The sequence below is a fragment of the Protopterus annectens genome, chromosome 4.part0 (assembly GCF_019279795.1).
Source record: "Protopterus annectens isolate FY-2018-M chromosome 4.part0, PAN1.0, whole genome shotgun sequence".
Lineage (NCBI taxonomy): Eukaryota > Metazoa > Chordata > Ceratodontiformes > Protopteridae > Protopterus > Protopterus annectens.
The window spans coordinates 1,477,752,013-1,477,766,706 of record NC_056733.1 but is presented as its reverse complement, the minus strand read 5'-3'; the positions used below and the strand labels follow the sequence as shown (position 1 = coordinate 1,477,766,706).

The following is a 14,694-nucleotide window of genomic DNA, read 5'->3' as shown; positions in this document are numbered from 1 at the left end:
AACAATCTGGATGTCATTGACCAGCAAGGGACAAGAACAGGCAAAACAGACAAATATGTTGGATAATAATGTTCTTGATGCCAAACACAAAAAGCAGTGCCAAGTGTTTAATTCAGTTGATAAAACTTTTTATTATAAAAATAATAATTATAACAAAAACATATTGTTGCAGTTTGAAAGCAGTGGTTAAACAATCAAAAATAAATATTCAAAAACTTTCAGTGACTTTACAAAAAAATACAATTATTCATTCATTCATTCATTCATTCCACAAGTCCTCACTTAATCCAGTGCAGGTTTTAAGGGGAGCTAGAACCTATCCTAGTACTCAGTGGGGGCAAGGCTTAGAAGCACATCCTGCACTAGAGGTACTAGCCCATTGTAAGTGACACCACACACACACACACACACACACACACACACACACACACACACACACACACACACACACACACTGATGTCTTAGATGAGATAACTAGCTAGATCTGCTCTTCACTGTGAGGAAAGAGGACATGTGCATATGTGAAAGAACCTTAAAATATATGACTCCCAGGTACAAGCCAAACTGTATTCCACAGTGCCAGAGTCAATGCAGTAGAGACACTTGGGAGTAGTACAAATGAAGACCTTGCCTGGTGTTGTCTGAGGCATACTGGTAGTGACACCTATACTTTAACTTTTGTCTATTAAATGCTTAACATTTTTCTTTAATTAATTTAACTATTAATTTCCTACTTTAGGCAGCTTGCAATATCACAGGGGCACTGCAGATCTCTGCATGTCCTACATTGTCCTGTCTTTTACTCTCTCACATTCCCCAACAATAAATTAGAAGATTAAAGCTTTGAACTGATAATCTGCTCCTTTAGTCCATAGTTTGAGTTCTTCAGCCTACATTTGCCTACTAGGTAACTCTGAACTAGTCACTAGACAGTACTTGAGGACAATTGTAATAATGGGCATGGCTCCTCAGTGGTCTCCTGGATCACATGCTTTACTTATAAATCTGTAATATGTCTATAATGAATAGTCATGAGCTCTCTTCTCAGCACTTCCACACTGTTCAGAAAATCCCACAAATCTTGGTCAATATAACTTAACCAGAAAGCATACCCAAGCATGTGCCCTGAGTAAACTTTCAGCGCTGTATCATAAGAGGAGTACTATTTTTTGCATCGATCTGTGTCCCATTTGGTTTAACCTCATTGACTCTGTTATCAAAATTATCTTCCTTTTACAATAATTCCAGCCTGGGGCTTTAACAATTACTCCGTGCTTTCTATATATTGGAATTTGTCAACAGTTACAGCACACCTTGTCAGTTTTTCTCTTTTTGGCCTTTTTGCATCTTAGGTATACATAAATCTACTCTTCATTTACCAAACTCCTTTTCTGTCACGATACTTCAAACTGCATTCCCCACAAATCTTCAGATTGCTTTATAATCCAGTCTGTCACCAGATCACAGTATGTTTCTTGTGAAGATTCTTGTTAAGTTATCACCTTTAGTCTTGGATGATGAAGTAATCTATTCTCGATTCTGCTTTCCTTCAGGCCTTGTTTTACCTTTCTCCATGCCAGCAGCAGAACAGTTATTTTTGGCATGTACCTTTACACCTTAACAGGGCAAAAACATTATTGCCATTTAATTGTGAACACAGTGTTTTATTTATACATGCAAGTATGTGTTTATGACACATAAACTGAGACTCTAAATGGAATGTCCCACTTTCAGAAGAGTTTGAGGGAGAAAAGAAGCTGCGTTTCATTATACAACAATCAGAATGTTGAAAAAACAGTCACAAATACAATGTTATAAATATGAGAACATGATTACAATTTTAAAATACGTAAAACTGTATAACAAAGAAAATATGCACGATAGTTGATAATGATATTGTTAATTGCCAATAGAGTTTTCTCTCTGGATCCTTTTGACTTAAGATCCAGTTCCAGGTGTGCCCTTTCAAGATTTAAAGGGAAAACTCTGTGAACTGTGTTCAAGGAATAATTTCTTTGCCTTCTATGTATTCAGGTAGACAGAATGCTACTGAATGAATTTTGTGAACAGTTTTTAATCGCTTATAGCTTGTCTGTCAGCATTCTTATTTTCATTGTAATGCTCGACAATAAAATTCTTCACTGCTGCCGTTTTTCTTGCTCAGGCACACCATACACTAGCTGTCATTTTACTCGCATGACCACTAACTCTAGAAAACTTAATCCTAAACATTTAGAGAAAATATTTAACATCGCTACCTGTACAGTCTTTGATACATTGTTTTGGTACTTATTAATGGAAATCGGTGCTAATGAACTTCAGTTTTACACCCTTGTTTTAAACACATTAAAACAATTGCTAATCACATAGGATTTACTGGAGGCAGCTTTATCTTACAGGACATAGCCTTTCTAACTGAGTATGTGGCAGAAGGGACTATTTTATGTACCACGAGCCTCCCATATTCTGTCTTGTCAGCCTAACAGTCCTGCAGCTGTTCCAACTATCCTTTTAATCTCTGTATCTATATAGCTAATCTAGATATTATTTTATTTTAATTATGTTTTTAAATGGGTTGGTCCTACACGGTGGAAGCCATTTACAGAGGGGATGCAAGGAGAAAAGCTCCAGTACATAAAGGGCACATACATATGCAATTATATAATTAGGATATAAAAAAAATATGTACAGTAATGTCTTAGAAAATAAATTAAGTGTGCATGGAATTTTATAAATTATGTTGTGAGTGAAAGTAAGCTGGGTACACTTTAACTTGAAAACAGATTCATCTACTTCAGGTTCTGTAGGGCGGGTAGGGGGATACAGGAAGTCGAGCCATCATGAAACTTTGTTATTCTGTTGTAAACATTGATGAGTTTACTATTAACATTTCTTGTGGAGACAGTTTAATATTCATTAATGTTCATGCTACTACCAGTGTATATGACATTAGTTGTGGCTCTGGGGCTTTCAAAAGACTTGTTGGCAAGTTTTATAAGCAATTCAAAAGAAAGCTTACCAGAAACTATCATCTTAGTTTTTTATTCTGAGTTTAAAAAAATGTGCTATGGTGTAGCTATTTAAGTTGGTGCATAATAATATGTCTGAAGGTTTTACATCATGGTTTGTAGATCAGCACTATGCCATAGTAAGGAGTTATTTGTGTAATGCAACAGATGTACTTCTTAGCTACTTGATACATATTATTGGTAAAAACTGTGAAACGTCGTGGTGCCCATATATTGTGCCATGCACACTTGAGAAAGAGAGAGACAGAAAGAGCTTTGCCTGGTTTCAGACAGACTCAGATCTGAAACATGGAAGTATCTTGTAAGTCAGTTATGGACTGTTTCATTTGGAGTTGAGAATAGAATGGTCTGCAAAATCAAGCTGGAGAAGTCCAAGGATCATGACTACAGTAAGAAGTCCTTTGTCATGACTGATAACTACATAATTATTCAATATGACCAATGCTGTGTGTATGCCATACCCAGCCTTTAAACAATATCAGTTTACAGATAGGTGGTTATTACTTAGAAACTGCTGGCAAGGTGTACACAAGCAATCCTTTCTTGGACCTTTGACAGTGGCTTAATATACTTAAAAGTTTATAGCTTTTGACTAAATGAGATTCACAGCCTTTAAATGATGAATTAGTTTATCATCTTTCAGGCAATTGGCATTCGTGTTTCTTTTTCCTACAAGTTAAGGAGTTCTTGAGTACATAAATATTGTAAGCACATAAATTATTACTATAATTTGATTGACCAGAAATTATTATTTTTTTTAAAAAGTTGAGTAATTCTTTCTTTATGTATGTGACTTTTATAGAAAGGTACACAAAAAAACTGCAAAAATGTTGATAAACATAGACTGTTTCAAGCCAAGACGTACTGTAGGAATTTCTATGGGTTAAAATTGAGTAGGGTGGTATAGTGGTGCAACAGATAGCACTGCTTCCTCACAATGTTTTATTCACCATTTTGGTTCTCATATAAGGTGCATTCTCTACAGCTGGTCACTATGTTCTTTGTAGAGTCTGCAGGTGCTTCCTACGTTCTAGGCTACGTCTGCAGCTATTCTCTATGATATGTGCAGAGTCTACAGCTGCTCACTCTGTTTTGTGCAGACTCTAAAACTGCTCCCTGTGCCCTCTGCAGTGTCTGTAGGTGCACCCAATGTTCTGTGCAGATTCTGCAGTTGCTCCATGTTTTCTGTGGAAAGTCTGCAACTGCTCCAGTGTGTAGATCAGTCTATGTGTTGTACCTTTAAGAGTCATTTCAGTCCATGGGCACGTGCATATAAGTACTGAGCATGTGAAAGCAAGAGTGCCATTTTGAGTGAACAGCCAGAGTGAAAGCATGTATATGTGCAGTAATCAGTTAGTTTGTTCGTTTAAGTTTAATGTTCCAGTCATCCATCCTGATGTGTTTGTATGTAATAAACTACTTAAACAAACACCCAAGCCTCATCATCTTATTTGAAAACACAAGACGAGCAACATGGTGTCAGAGTGGGATCCGAAGAAAAACTTTTTCAAGACCATGAGGCGCGCAGTTACAGTTGTAGAATTATAAAGAAATAAATCATCTGAAGCTCAAACGACTCGCAAATAGGTCAAAAAGATAAATCCAGGTACTAAAAGTCATTTAAATGATTTTTTACTCAACGAATATAAAACAAAGCTTTCAAACCATTCAAAAAGAGTTTCTAATTAAAGAAAATATTTGAAACTATAATATATTAATAAAAAGTACTCAAAGTGCTTACAAAAATGCTTGAAATAACTTTGAATCTCATAAAATATATAAAAAAGGGAAAACGACCATATGTTTTCACTATGTGCTTCTTTTTCATATTAACTAAAGCTATTTGAACTATCTTGAGGTGTGCAAGGTGTTGGTACTTGTGTGCAGTATTACAGTACAGGGAATTCACAGAATACAGTCATTCAGAGATTGTTGTGCAGTTGAATATTTTTCAAGTACTAGTTGTGCGCATTTGAATATAATTACAATTTTGTTGGCATGGCAGAAGGAGTTTGCAGACCTGGTCCACTTGTATTTGAAATAATGTTGCTGAAAACTGGAGAGTGTTTGCGCAAGAATATGATATTTACATACAGGCTGCTTTTTTTTGATAAAGACATATATATATATATATATATATATATATATATATATATATATATATATAGGCATTTATTCGGCTTAATATAGCTGGTTCAGAAGACATTGAAAGAGAGCATTTATTTGTGTATGCCCCAGTTGTGCATGTTGGGGAGGGGGAAGAATGCCATATTGTGGTACTGGCTGAAACGAACATAAATTTAGAGAAATGTGTCACCCCCAAATGAATATTACAATGGAAAGGCACATATTTTACGCAAGATATCAAAAGCCTGGTGAAACTTTTAAAGCATATACAACTGTCTTGAGAAACAAGGTAAAACGTGCAGATTTGGTGATTTAACAGATGAGTTGATAAAAGACAGAAGTGTGTGGTATTAAAGATGTTGCAATGAGAAAGATTTTGTTTGAGACAGTGATTTAACTTTGAATTAGGCCATAGAGATTTGTCAGATATATGAGATCACAGAAAAGCACACAAATATGCTTACAAATGAGAAAAGCTAATGTCAGTAGTATGCAGCACAAGGTTAAAAGATACTGGTCTAAGGCCACGGTCGCTTCAGCAAAACCCAGAACAGCTAAAGTAAAACCCAGGGCAAACAAAGTAAAGCAAAGGGGTGATTCAGCAAAATTTGTGACAGGGTTCATAGTCAACTGTTGTAAATTGTGAAGGTAACCATAAGCCCAATCATTTCAAAAGGTTCTATAAATCAAAAGGGGCACTTTTTTTATTAAAACAGAGCATTCAAAGAAGCAATCCTGAGACAAACTAGCACCCTGTCCAGGATAAAGTTTTCTTTGCTTTTTGCCCAAACAGTATCATGATAGGCTGAGGTTCTCCAATAACTGTGACTAGATTAAGCAAGTAATCAAAAAATGACTAAGCATTAGATGGACAGTGGTCAACAAAGAGTGATTGGGGAGACATGGGTGTAGGTAAGAATGGAGCTGTGATTACAGATGGTAGAGCAGGTCTCTGGTGAAATATTGGCAGGCTTGCATGGTGGATAAAGAAGCAGCTGCTGGCCTTAACATGAAATTGTACAAATTATGTTAGACTCTCTCTCATTTGACCTCCTAATCTGTGCAACCAGACATCTCACACTTGCACTTAAATAGCATGTTTGTAAAACAACAAAAATAGTAGAAGGCTAATGCAGAACAGAGAAAAAGTTTGGAAAGAATGGCAAAAAAATAAAACACCACAATACCTCGAAAATTTCAGAATGCTCCACAACCACGCTAAAAAGCAAATAAATGAAAATAAAACATATATTGTATTAACATTCAGAGAAATAGTAAACACAACCCTAAAAAATTCTGATCATCCATTAAAGACATATTCCATCCTACCCAAAAATTCATCCCTAACCCCGTCACCCAATTATTCACCACTTGAAACTGCTACACAATTCAACTCCTATTTCACAGATAGTAAAGCATCCCTAACCAATGATTCCCTAACATCTAATCCCAATCTTGCTGACAGCCATATATCACCACATCCACTCTCACCCTCAGACCTGTGCCCACATACAGTATAAAGCTCCTCTTGAACAAACTCAAACCATTCTCTACTTCAACCGATGACCTTCCAACCGAGTACCTTAAAATATTAGCCAATAACATTGCCTATCTTGTTTCAATCCTTATAAATAGATCAATCCAGGAATCTCATGTTCCCTCTCTATGGAAAAATTACACATCACTCCAAATAAAGTAGGACATTCAACAGACATTACTAATTTTAGACCTATAGCAATCTTATCCACCCTCTCCAAAATACCTGAAAAATGTATTCAAAATCAATTGCTAAACTATCTCCTGCAAGAAGAGCTCCTATCACCTACACAACACAGCTTCTGCCCCTCTCATAATACTAACACTGCACTTCTAATCTTTATGGATACTGTCATTAAACTCACAGATAATAGTAAATTAGTCGTTTCCTTATTTCTAGACTTGTGTAAACCTTCTGATAGTTTGTCACAGCAAACTTCTGCTTCAAATGTCTTCACTCAGTCGGGTTCATCACACCCATCTGTGGTACCTGTCCAATAGGTATTTGTCAATAAAATGGCAGTCCACCCTCTCTCACCATATCTCCCAGTCACCACCAATGTACCCCAAGGCTCTATCCTTGGACCGCTCCTCTTTAACATTCTCACCAACACCCTCCATACATCCACACAACAGGCTTCTGTAATACAATAAACAGATGACTCCACATTCATATGCACATCTGACAACATAAGTTTTAACAGCCACTGGAACATGACTTTGTAACGCACAACTCTTGCTCAACAACCCCCCCCCCCCAAAAAAAAAAACAAATTATTTTTTTCACACAAACGCCTCTCTCATGAAAAAACGAAATGTAAACCTCTCTCTTAATAATACAACCAATGAAATCACTTCTCATGGCAAATTATTAGGTATGACTGTGGATGATAATCTTAAATTTGACCCGTGTATACAAATTGTTTAAAAGCAAACTGGTGATGCTTTACAGGGCCCAAACCTTTCTCACCAACATGACTAAAACTACACTTGCCACTACTTACCTCCTCACTTCGCTACTTTATGGTGCTGACATCCTTATTAACTTCCAGGCATCACAAAAATCAAAACTTGCTATAACAAAGTGGATACATTTGCAGAAAGTACCCCTTTTAGAACTCACCATTCTGTAGCACTACAAAGCTTCCACCGATAAAATTATCCAGCATCCATCTGCTTGTCCAGCACTAAATATAATTCTACACAACTATGTTCCCAATCTGTAATTATGATCCAATGGCAAAAAAACTCCCCTCTGTCCATAAACCTATCAAATCTGCAGGGAGTGGTCTGTGTTCATACCATGTTATTAAGGCCTGCAACTCCTCACCTGTGTCAATCAGGTCAGTTCTTTCTCTCCAGTCCTTTAAAACCATTCTGAAAGACTTCCTAGCCACAATCTGGCTCAACCCAAACATAAACTATATCCCTAGAGTACATGTTCATACCTTACACTGCCTTACTCTTCCCTTCTTCACTCACTTCCTTACTTCTATCAATTTCTCTCCATTGACTCTCTCTCTCACTTCATGTTGCAGTTCTTCTTTGTATTATACTAACTTACCTTAATTTCTGTATAAACTGACTAAAATTTCTCTAAACATTTAAGCAATGTCATATAAGTTGTATCTATTCTTAACCAATGCTTTCACATTATGTCTAATTTGGTATAATTATATAAATTGCAGATATTTTTGTATTATTATTTTTTGAAGATTGTAAAATTATTGATCTTAAAATAAGAGCTTTTCTTCCCAGGGATCTGCTAAAATTGGACACTTACCCAGTCAGACTTTCCCAGTAATTAAAAGTCAGTAAATAAATATGTTAGGCTACTGATCAGACCAACTATCCTATTAAATGAATTTTCTTTTATCTTGTAATTTACACTGGAAAGGTTGTCAGTTTTAGACAAACAGAATAAGCTGGAATTAACTGATTAGTTTTCCCTTTCAATATCCAATTTCGGAATTTTCTCTAAAACTTTAACATTAATATTTTTTATCTAAACAATATTTTTATTTAAACAAAATGATAGCAAAATGTTACTTACCTTTTTGCTTTTTTTGCAGCATTGCAACTGATGTTCAAATGAAAATAAAATCAATCTACAGTATTATACTTGTATTACAAAAGAATTTGTGTAGAACTTTAACATCTCACAGTACAAAAAAAAAAAAAAAAAGCTAAATTGACCTCAATATTTTCTAGGGCAGACTGACAATATGTCATACACTGTGCCCTTACAGTTCAATTCTACACAAAGCAGTTTAGTGCACTATTATTTGGAATAAAATTAATATGGCACACAACAAACAAAATTAAGCTCCATATTTACTGGTACAAATTTAAAATAGGCCATGCAGTATGTACTTAAGAGTTGAAATCTGCACCAAAACAAGTCAATGAAACTGAAATCTGTGTTTTTCTGCATTGCAGGGTGAAGAAAGAAAGGCCAATACAATACCATTGAAAGAAAGAGGAGAAGTAGTGCTAACTTGACTCCTGTTTTAATAAAAACTGAATGCATTAGTTTTGTTTGGCATGGAAACAAACATTTCCACATTCAATGTGTGAATAGTGTCATTTATAATGTCCAAATATGAGCCGTTGCTGAGGTCAGAAAAATAATGACGTTTTCAATGTAGCATGTGTATCCCTAGATTTCTCACCACTAAGGGGAGAGGCATTTTGAAAAGGAACTGGTTATGAAAAGAATTACTTAACCAGGTTATTGTAACTCTGACAATTATTGAATTTTATGATGTTTATGGTTTAGTTTTATATCAAAATATTAAATATTTTCCAAAGACATAGTAAGGCCCAACAGCAGGTAAGACTCTTAAGATGTAGCTTTTTCAGCTAATATGTAAATTTAGCATTCCCCACCTTGTTTGTGTGTTTTTATTTGTTAATTACTGTTATGGCTACCTGCTTTCAAATATAATGCCTACTGTCAGGTTTCATTAAAAACCTGAATTCCACTGTATTCTGCGGACTTACTACATTTTTTTTCTCCTTTTCTCCTCTGCTGTCTGTTGATCACCAGCCCGCTCCTAATCAATTGGTCAATTCATTCACCATCATAGAGCAAATGTCACCCAGAAGGAGTCACCATTTACCTGTCATCAGGGGTGGTTTGATGGTTTTATTTGTTTTCTCCCTGGTCTTATTCGCATACACTTCACAAGGTGCTGGGGAGAAACATGCACTGAACTGCCTGTGGAAAATATCCACTAACTTTCAAGAGGGCATTCCATCCAAACAGCCCTGCCTCCCATTGCAAAGCACAAACAGTGGTTTCTCTGGCCTCTTCTTCTTCTTCTTTCAGCTATTTCCCAGTTAGGGGTCACCACAGCGGATCACCTGCCCACTCATGATTGGAAGTGGAGTTTTTACAGTGTCAAGTTGCCAGCCCAACGCCCAACCTTCCACAGAAGGCACACACATGCACACACCTAGGGCCAATTTAGTGTGTCCAGTCCACCTACAGCATGTCTTTGGGATGTGGGAGGAAACCGGAGCACCCGGAGGAAACCCACGCGATCACAGGGAGGACATGCAGACTCCATACAGAAGGCATCCTATCCGAGGATCAAACCAGAGAACCTTGCTGTGAGGTGGCAACACTAACCGCTGCACCACCGTGGCCACCCAGTGGTTTCTCTGGCCTCTCCTGAAGTAAATTATACCACCTAGTGTGCTCCCTAGAGTGTGCTAACTCCTCCTATCCTCGGCAGTGGAGGTGAATGGGCCATGCCCCTTCATCAAGATTAATTGAGCTATACAGTAATGAATTACATAACGGCTTGCAGCAATATAAACAGCAGATAGATAAAGAGAAAAGAGTCAAGCAAAAGCAGAAAAATAAAGTGGTATATTTAAAGATTGTCTGTATTTGTGAAGAAGCTGTCTTTAACACCATTGTGTGTTTCTGATGTACAGTTAACATACTTAATATGAGCCTTAGAATGTTTCTTAAAAGGAGACAAATGTCTCATGAATGATTCTATCATGTTGCATCAGTCTTTTTAACTATTTTTCTCTATTTTTGTATGTTACAGATTCGCTGCAATTAACCATAAGGTCACTGCTGGATATTTTGGTGCTCAGATCAATTCCCTGGGAGTACAGTTTGCCTGCAGCAAATATTCTTCTTGACCAGAGATGCTTGGAGGTTAAGGATGTTAACAGCTTGTCCATCTAGAAGAGAACATCGATTTTCTGGCTTCAGACATAACTTGTTCAAATGTTTAAAACAAAACTAGTGGTAGTTTTCTCATGGCATCTTTGACAGACTTAGAGAAAATAAGAGGCTGCCTAGCACTTTGACACAGCAGAGGCCTCCTGACTGCATTAGTTTGTGCTGGCACAACTGCTTGGCTTACTTCCTGTTTGTCAGTCTCATTTTAATGCGTGCCCACCATGGTGATGTCCCAGGGTACTTACACCTTCCTGACATGTTTTGCTGGATTCTGGTTGATATGGGCTCTCATTGTGATGCTCTGCTGCTTTTGCAGCTTCCTTCGACGAAGAATCAAGCAACGCCGAGAAGAGCGGCTACGGGAACAGAGCTTGCGGACTTTAGAAATGGACCCTGTACAGTACGATGGATACACAGGTGGACTGGCTGGGATCACTGTTTCACAGAGTCCCCGATATGAGCCACATCATCCTCAGGCTGCAGCCCAAAGACCTTGGACAACAACAAATGGTAAGGATGGCATACATAGTGCCATATACGGTAGGTTGTCGCTGATGCACTTAGCAGATAGAGATTATTGATGTAATGAGGTAGTCAGAATAGCAATACGTTGGTAGTAGATGTTCAGATGAGCAAGTTGGCACACTATATGTCAGCAACTTACCTTGAAAAGATAGAATGATATTAAGTGATGGGCACTGTGCTATTGAATTTATGCTTGCAGAAACAATATAATCTTTGTCAGTAAACAGGCATACTGGAGAAATGCAAATGAGTGAGACATAAAATCAACTCCTGTGAAGGATTTTGGAAGTGGCACAATGAGGAATTTCAAAATGCAGTGAACAGGTCAGGAAAACTAGAATCATAGAAGACTTCCAGGCTGGAGATATTTTATAGAATTTATTTACCATCAAGGTCTAATCGTTTATTTGCTTAAGCAGTGTTGCTTAAGTAGGTACTGTGTGTGATCCACTTAACAGAATTCCTTAACAAATGGACATCTAGCCTGCTTCAGTGATGTACGGGGATAAAGCCCTGACTACAATTCATCTGACCTGGGTTTGATTAGTGACTTGGGTGCTTCATGGTGCAGACAGGAAGACAGGAGAGCAAGTATGCCCAAACTGGGGGTGGAGGGCTGGGTGAGCATGTACTTCAATACTCCCTTGATCCCTGCTGGAGGTGAGGGACATATGGGGGGGGGGTTGTATGGGGCAGGACTCAGGCTGAGTAACATGCAGAGGTATGGAAGAAATTCTGCACAGCCCATAATATGCCAGTCCACAGGATAAAACAAGAGCACACAAGGAACATGGAATTAGGAGAAAAATAGCACCCTCCAGCAGCATGATTCTATCCCAGGTGCCTCTGTCTCCAGTAGCATGACTCTATCCCAGGTGCCTAAGTCACCAGCAGCATAACTCTATCCCAGGTGCCTAGGTCACCAGCAGCATGACTGTATCCCAGGTGCCTAGGTCACCAGTAGCATAACTCTATCCCAGGTGCCTAGGTCACCAGCAGCATGACTGTATCCCAGGTGCCTAGGTCACCAGTAGCATGACTCTATCCCAGGTGCCAAGGTCTCCAGCAGCATGACTCTATCCCAGGTGCCTCGGCCTCCAGCAGCATGACTCTATCCCAGGTGCCAAGGTCTCCAGCAGCATGACTCTATCCCAGGTGCCTCGGTCTCCAGCAGCATGACTCTATCCCAGGTGCCTCGGTCTCCAGCAGAATGACTCTATCCCAGGTGCCTCGGTCTCCAGCAGCATGACTCTATCCCAGGTGCCTCGGCCTCCAGCAGCATGACTCTATCTCAGGTGCCTCGGTCTCCTCAATGGCCCCATGCATGGGTTGATGCTAGTCTAGGAGAGGCTGAGGTTAGGTAGACCTGGTAGAAAAGGAAAGACCGTAAGATCAGCTGAAATACAGCCATGGGGAGCCAAAAAGAGTTATAAAAAAAAAGAAGTGGGCATCTAAAACTGGAATGTAAAATGGGGAGTAATGGGACATACAGCGATGAAAATGTTATTGTTATCAGAAACAAACCCAAGTAAGTATAAATTTAAAATTATATTAATAATTAGAATTTATTAGTAGGTTTATGGATTTTTTCCACCTTCTGTCTACCAGTTTTAGTGGTTTCACACTACATCCATTCTTTTATTGCCAGATCTGTCCATTAATCAATTATTCAAAATATAACTTTTTCTCTGTTTCTTCTGTATTACTAACTTTTGTTTTAACTATCTATTTAATTATTTTAAGACATGCTGCTGTGTATTAGGTTCATAGGTGTTGACTAAGCTAATGACCACAAGGGCTTTTTTAAGCCTAGCTATGCATCCCAAATCTCTGACAAGTTCTGATACCCTTGATAAGTGAAAGCAGGGGTTTGGGAGATGAACCATTTACAGGTTACCTGTACCCATTAGAGACATAGGTGGAAAACCAGGGATACATTTCCAGTTTCCCATTCAATTCTCCATGTTGCACTTGAATTAAGTTAGGGAGGAACTCTGCTTCACATGGACGGGGAGCAAATTCCATAGATGTGGTAGTCCCTGGGATACATGCCTATCTCTCCAGCATGACACATTTATATCGCAGGCAAGGTCCAAGTCTCCAGAATGGGAAATTCCGGTGCTGTTTGTCCTGTGGACATGCAGGAGGTCCAACAAAGACCTTTGCTGAGTAGGTGTGAGTATTGAGAGATTAAGCCTTGATATGTTTAAACATCCCTTCAGTTTGAGAAACTAAAAGTTTATTATTCGTTCTCGAAGTTTATGAGTTGTACACAAGACCTTATTGTTATCCTTACTGCATTTTTATATGGTTGCTTAGCTTTTGAGGTAACACTCTGATGAAGCTATTACTCTATTTGGCCTGAACTATTGCATTACACAACATATACTCAATATACAAAGACAGACAGAACTAATCATGACTTTAGTGACATTTTAACATTACAGAAAATATGGACCCATCAAGATGCTTGCTCACAAATGCGCATACCTTCTACACGCACAGTAAACTCCAGCTATGCTACAGTTATTGGTAAATACAGTTACAATGTCTAACATTCTTGGTAAGGCTTAATGTTTTGTTAATTATACTGTTTATATTAATATAAGGCTTAATATAAGGTCTGTTTTGGCAAAATTATTTTCAACCCCCCCCCCCCCCTTCAACACACACACTGATTTCAGATTCTCTGGCATAGCAGTATATTTGTGATTGCTGAACCTTAGGCTTAAGGGAGTGTTCTCTTACTCTTGACGTTAAGTGTCCTCAGAACTTAACAGACAAAGTGCAGTGTGGTTCTCTCCTTTTTTTTTTTTTTAAATACTCTGCCTAAGACCTTAGCGGATGGCTTATTTTTCTGTACCCCATTGGCTCATTCTTTCCTCAAGGTGTGAGAACCAGACATCCCTGAGCTAAAGCCCTCTAGTCCACTTGTTCCCATTTAGGATGTGTGAGTCATTCCCCTTGAGGTGAGAGTCACCATTAGGGAGTGGGCTATTGTACCTGTTTCATGCAGGTCCACAGCACATCTCTCCTACACACTCCCCATAGGCAGCCAGCTAATTTGCATCGGCTACTTGGATGAGAAATAATGTGTATGACCAAGCCCATATCATCCACCAACTCAGCAGACATTTCCTCTTATGTTCCTCATAAAAGCATGAGCCTGCCCTGGCCCCATCTACAAGTAATCTGCACTGGTAGGTGTCACTAATGTGGAGGTAAGGGTGCCTTGCTCCCTTTCAGATAGCTTTTTTTATGAAATTACTTTG

The 14,694-nt window shown here is 38.3% G+C and overlaps 1 protein-coding gene across 1 annotated transcript in view; it reads left to right on the top strand.

Moving 5' to 3' along the window:
- Window positions 1-14,694, top strand: part of PRR7 (proline rich 7, synaptic) — a 371,510-nt gene that overhangs the window by 308,813 nt on the left and 48,003 nt on the right. Inside the window, exon 2 of the mRNA XM_044069322.1 lies at window positions 10,758-11,407. Within this exon, the coding sequence (XP_043925257.1) occupies window positions 11,119-11,407 (289 nt within the window). The 5' untranslated portion in view covers window positions 10,758-11,118. The remainder of the gene's footprint in view (window positions 1-10,757; window positions 11,408-14,694) is intronic.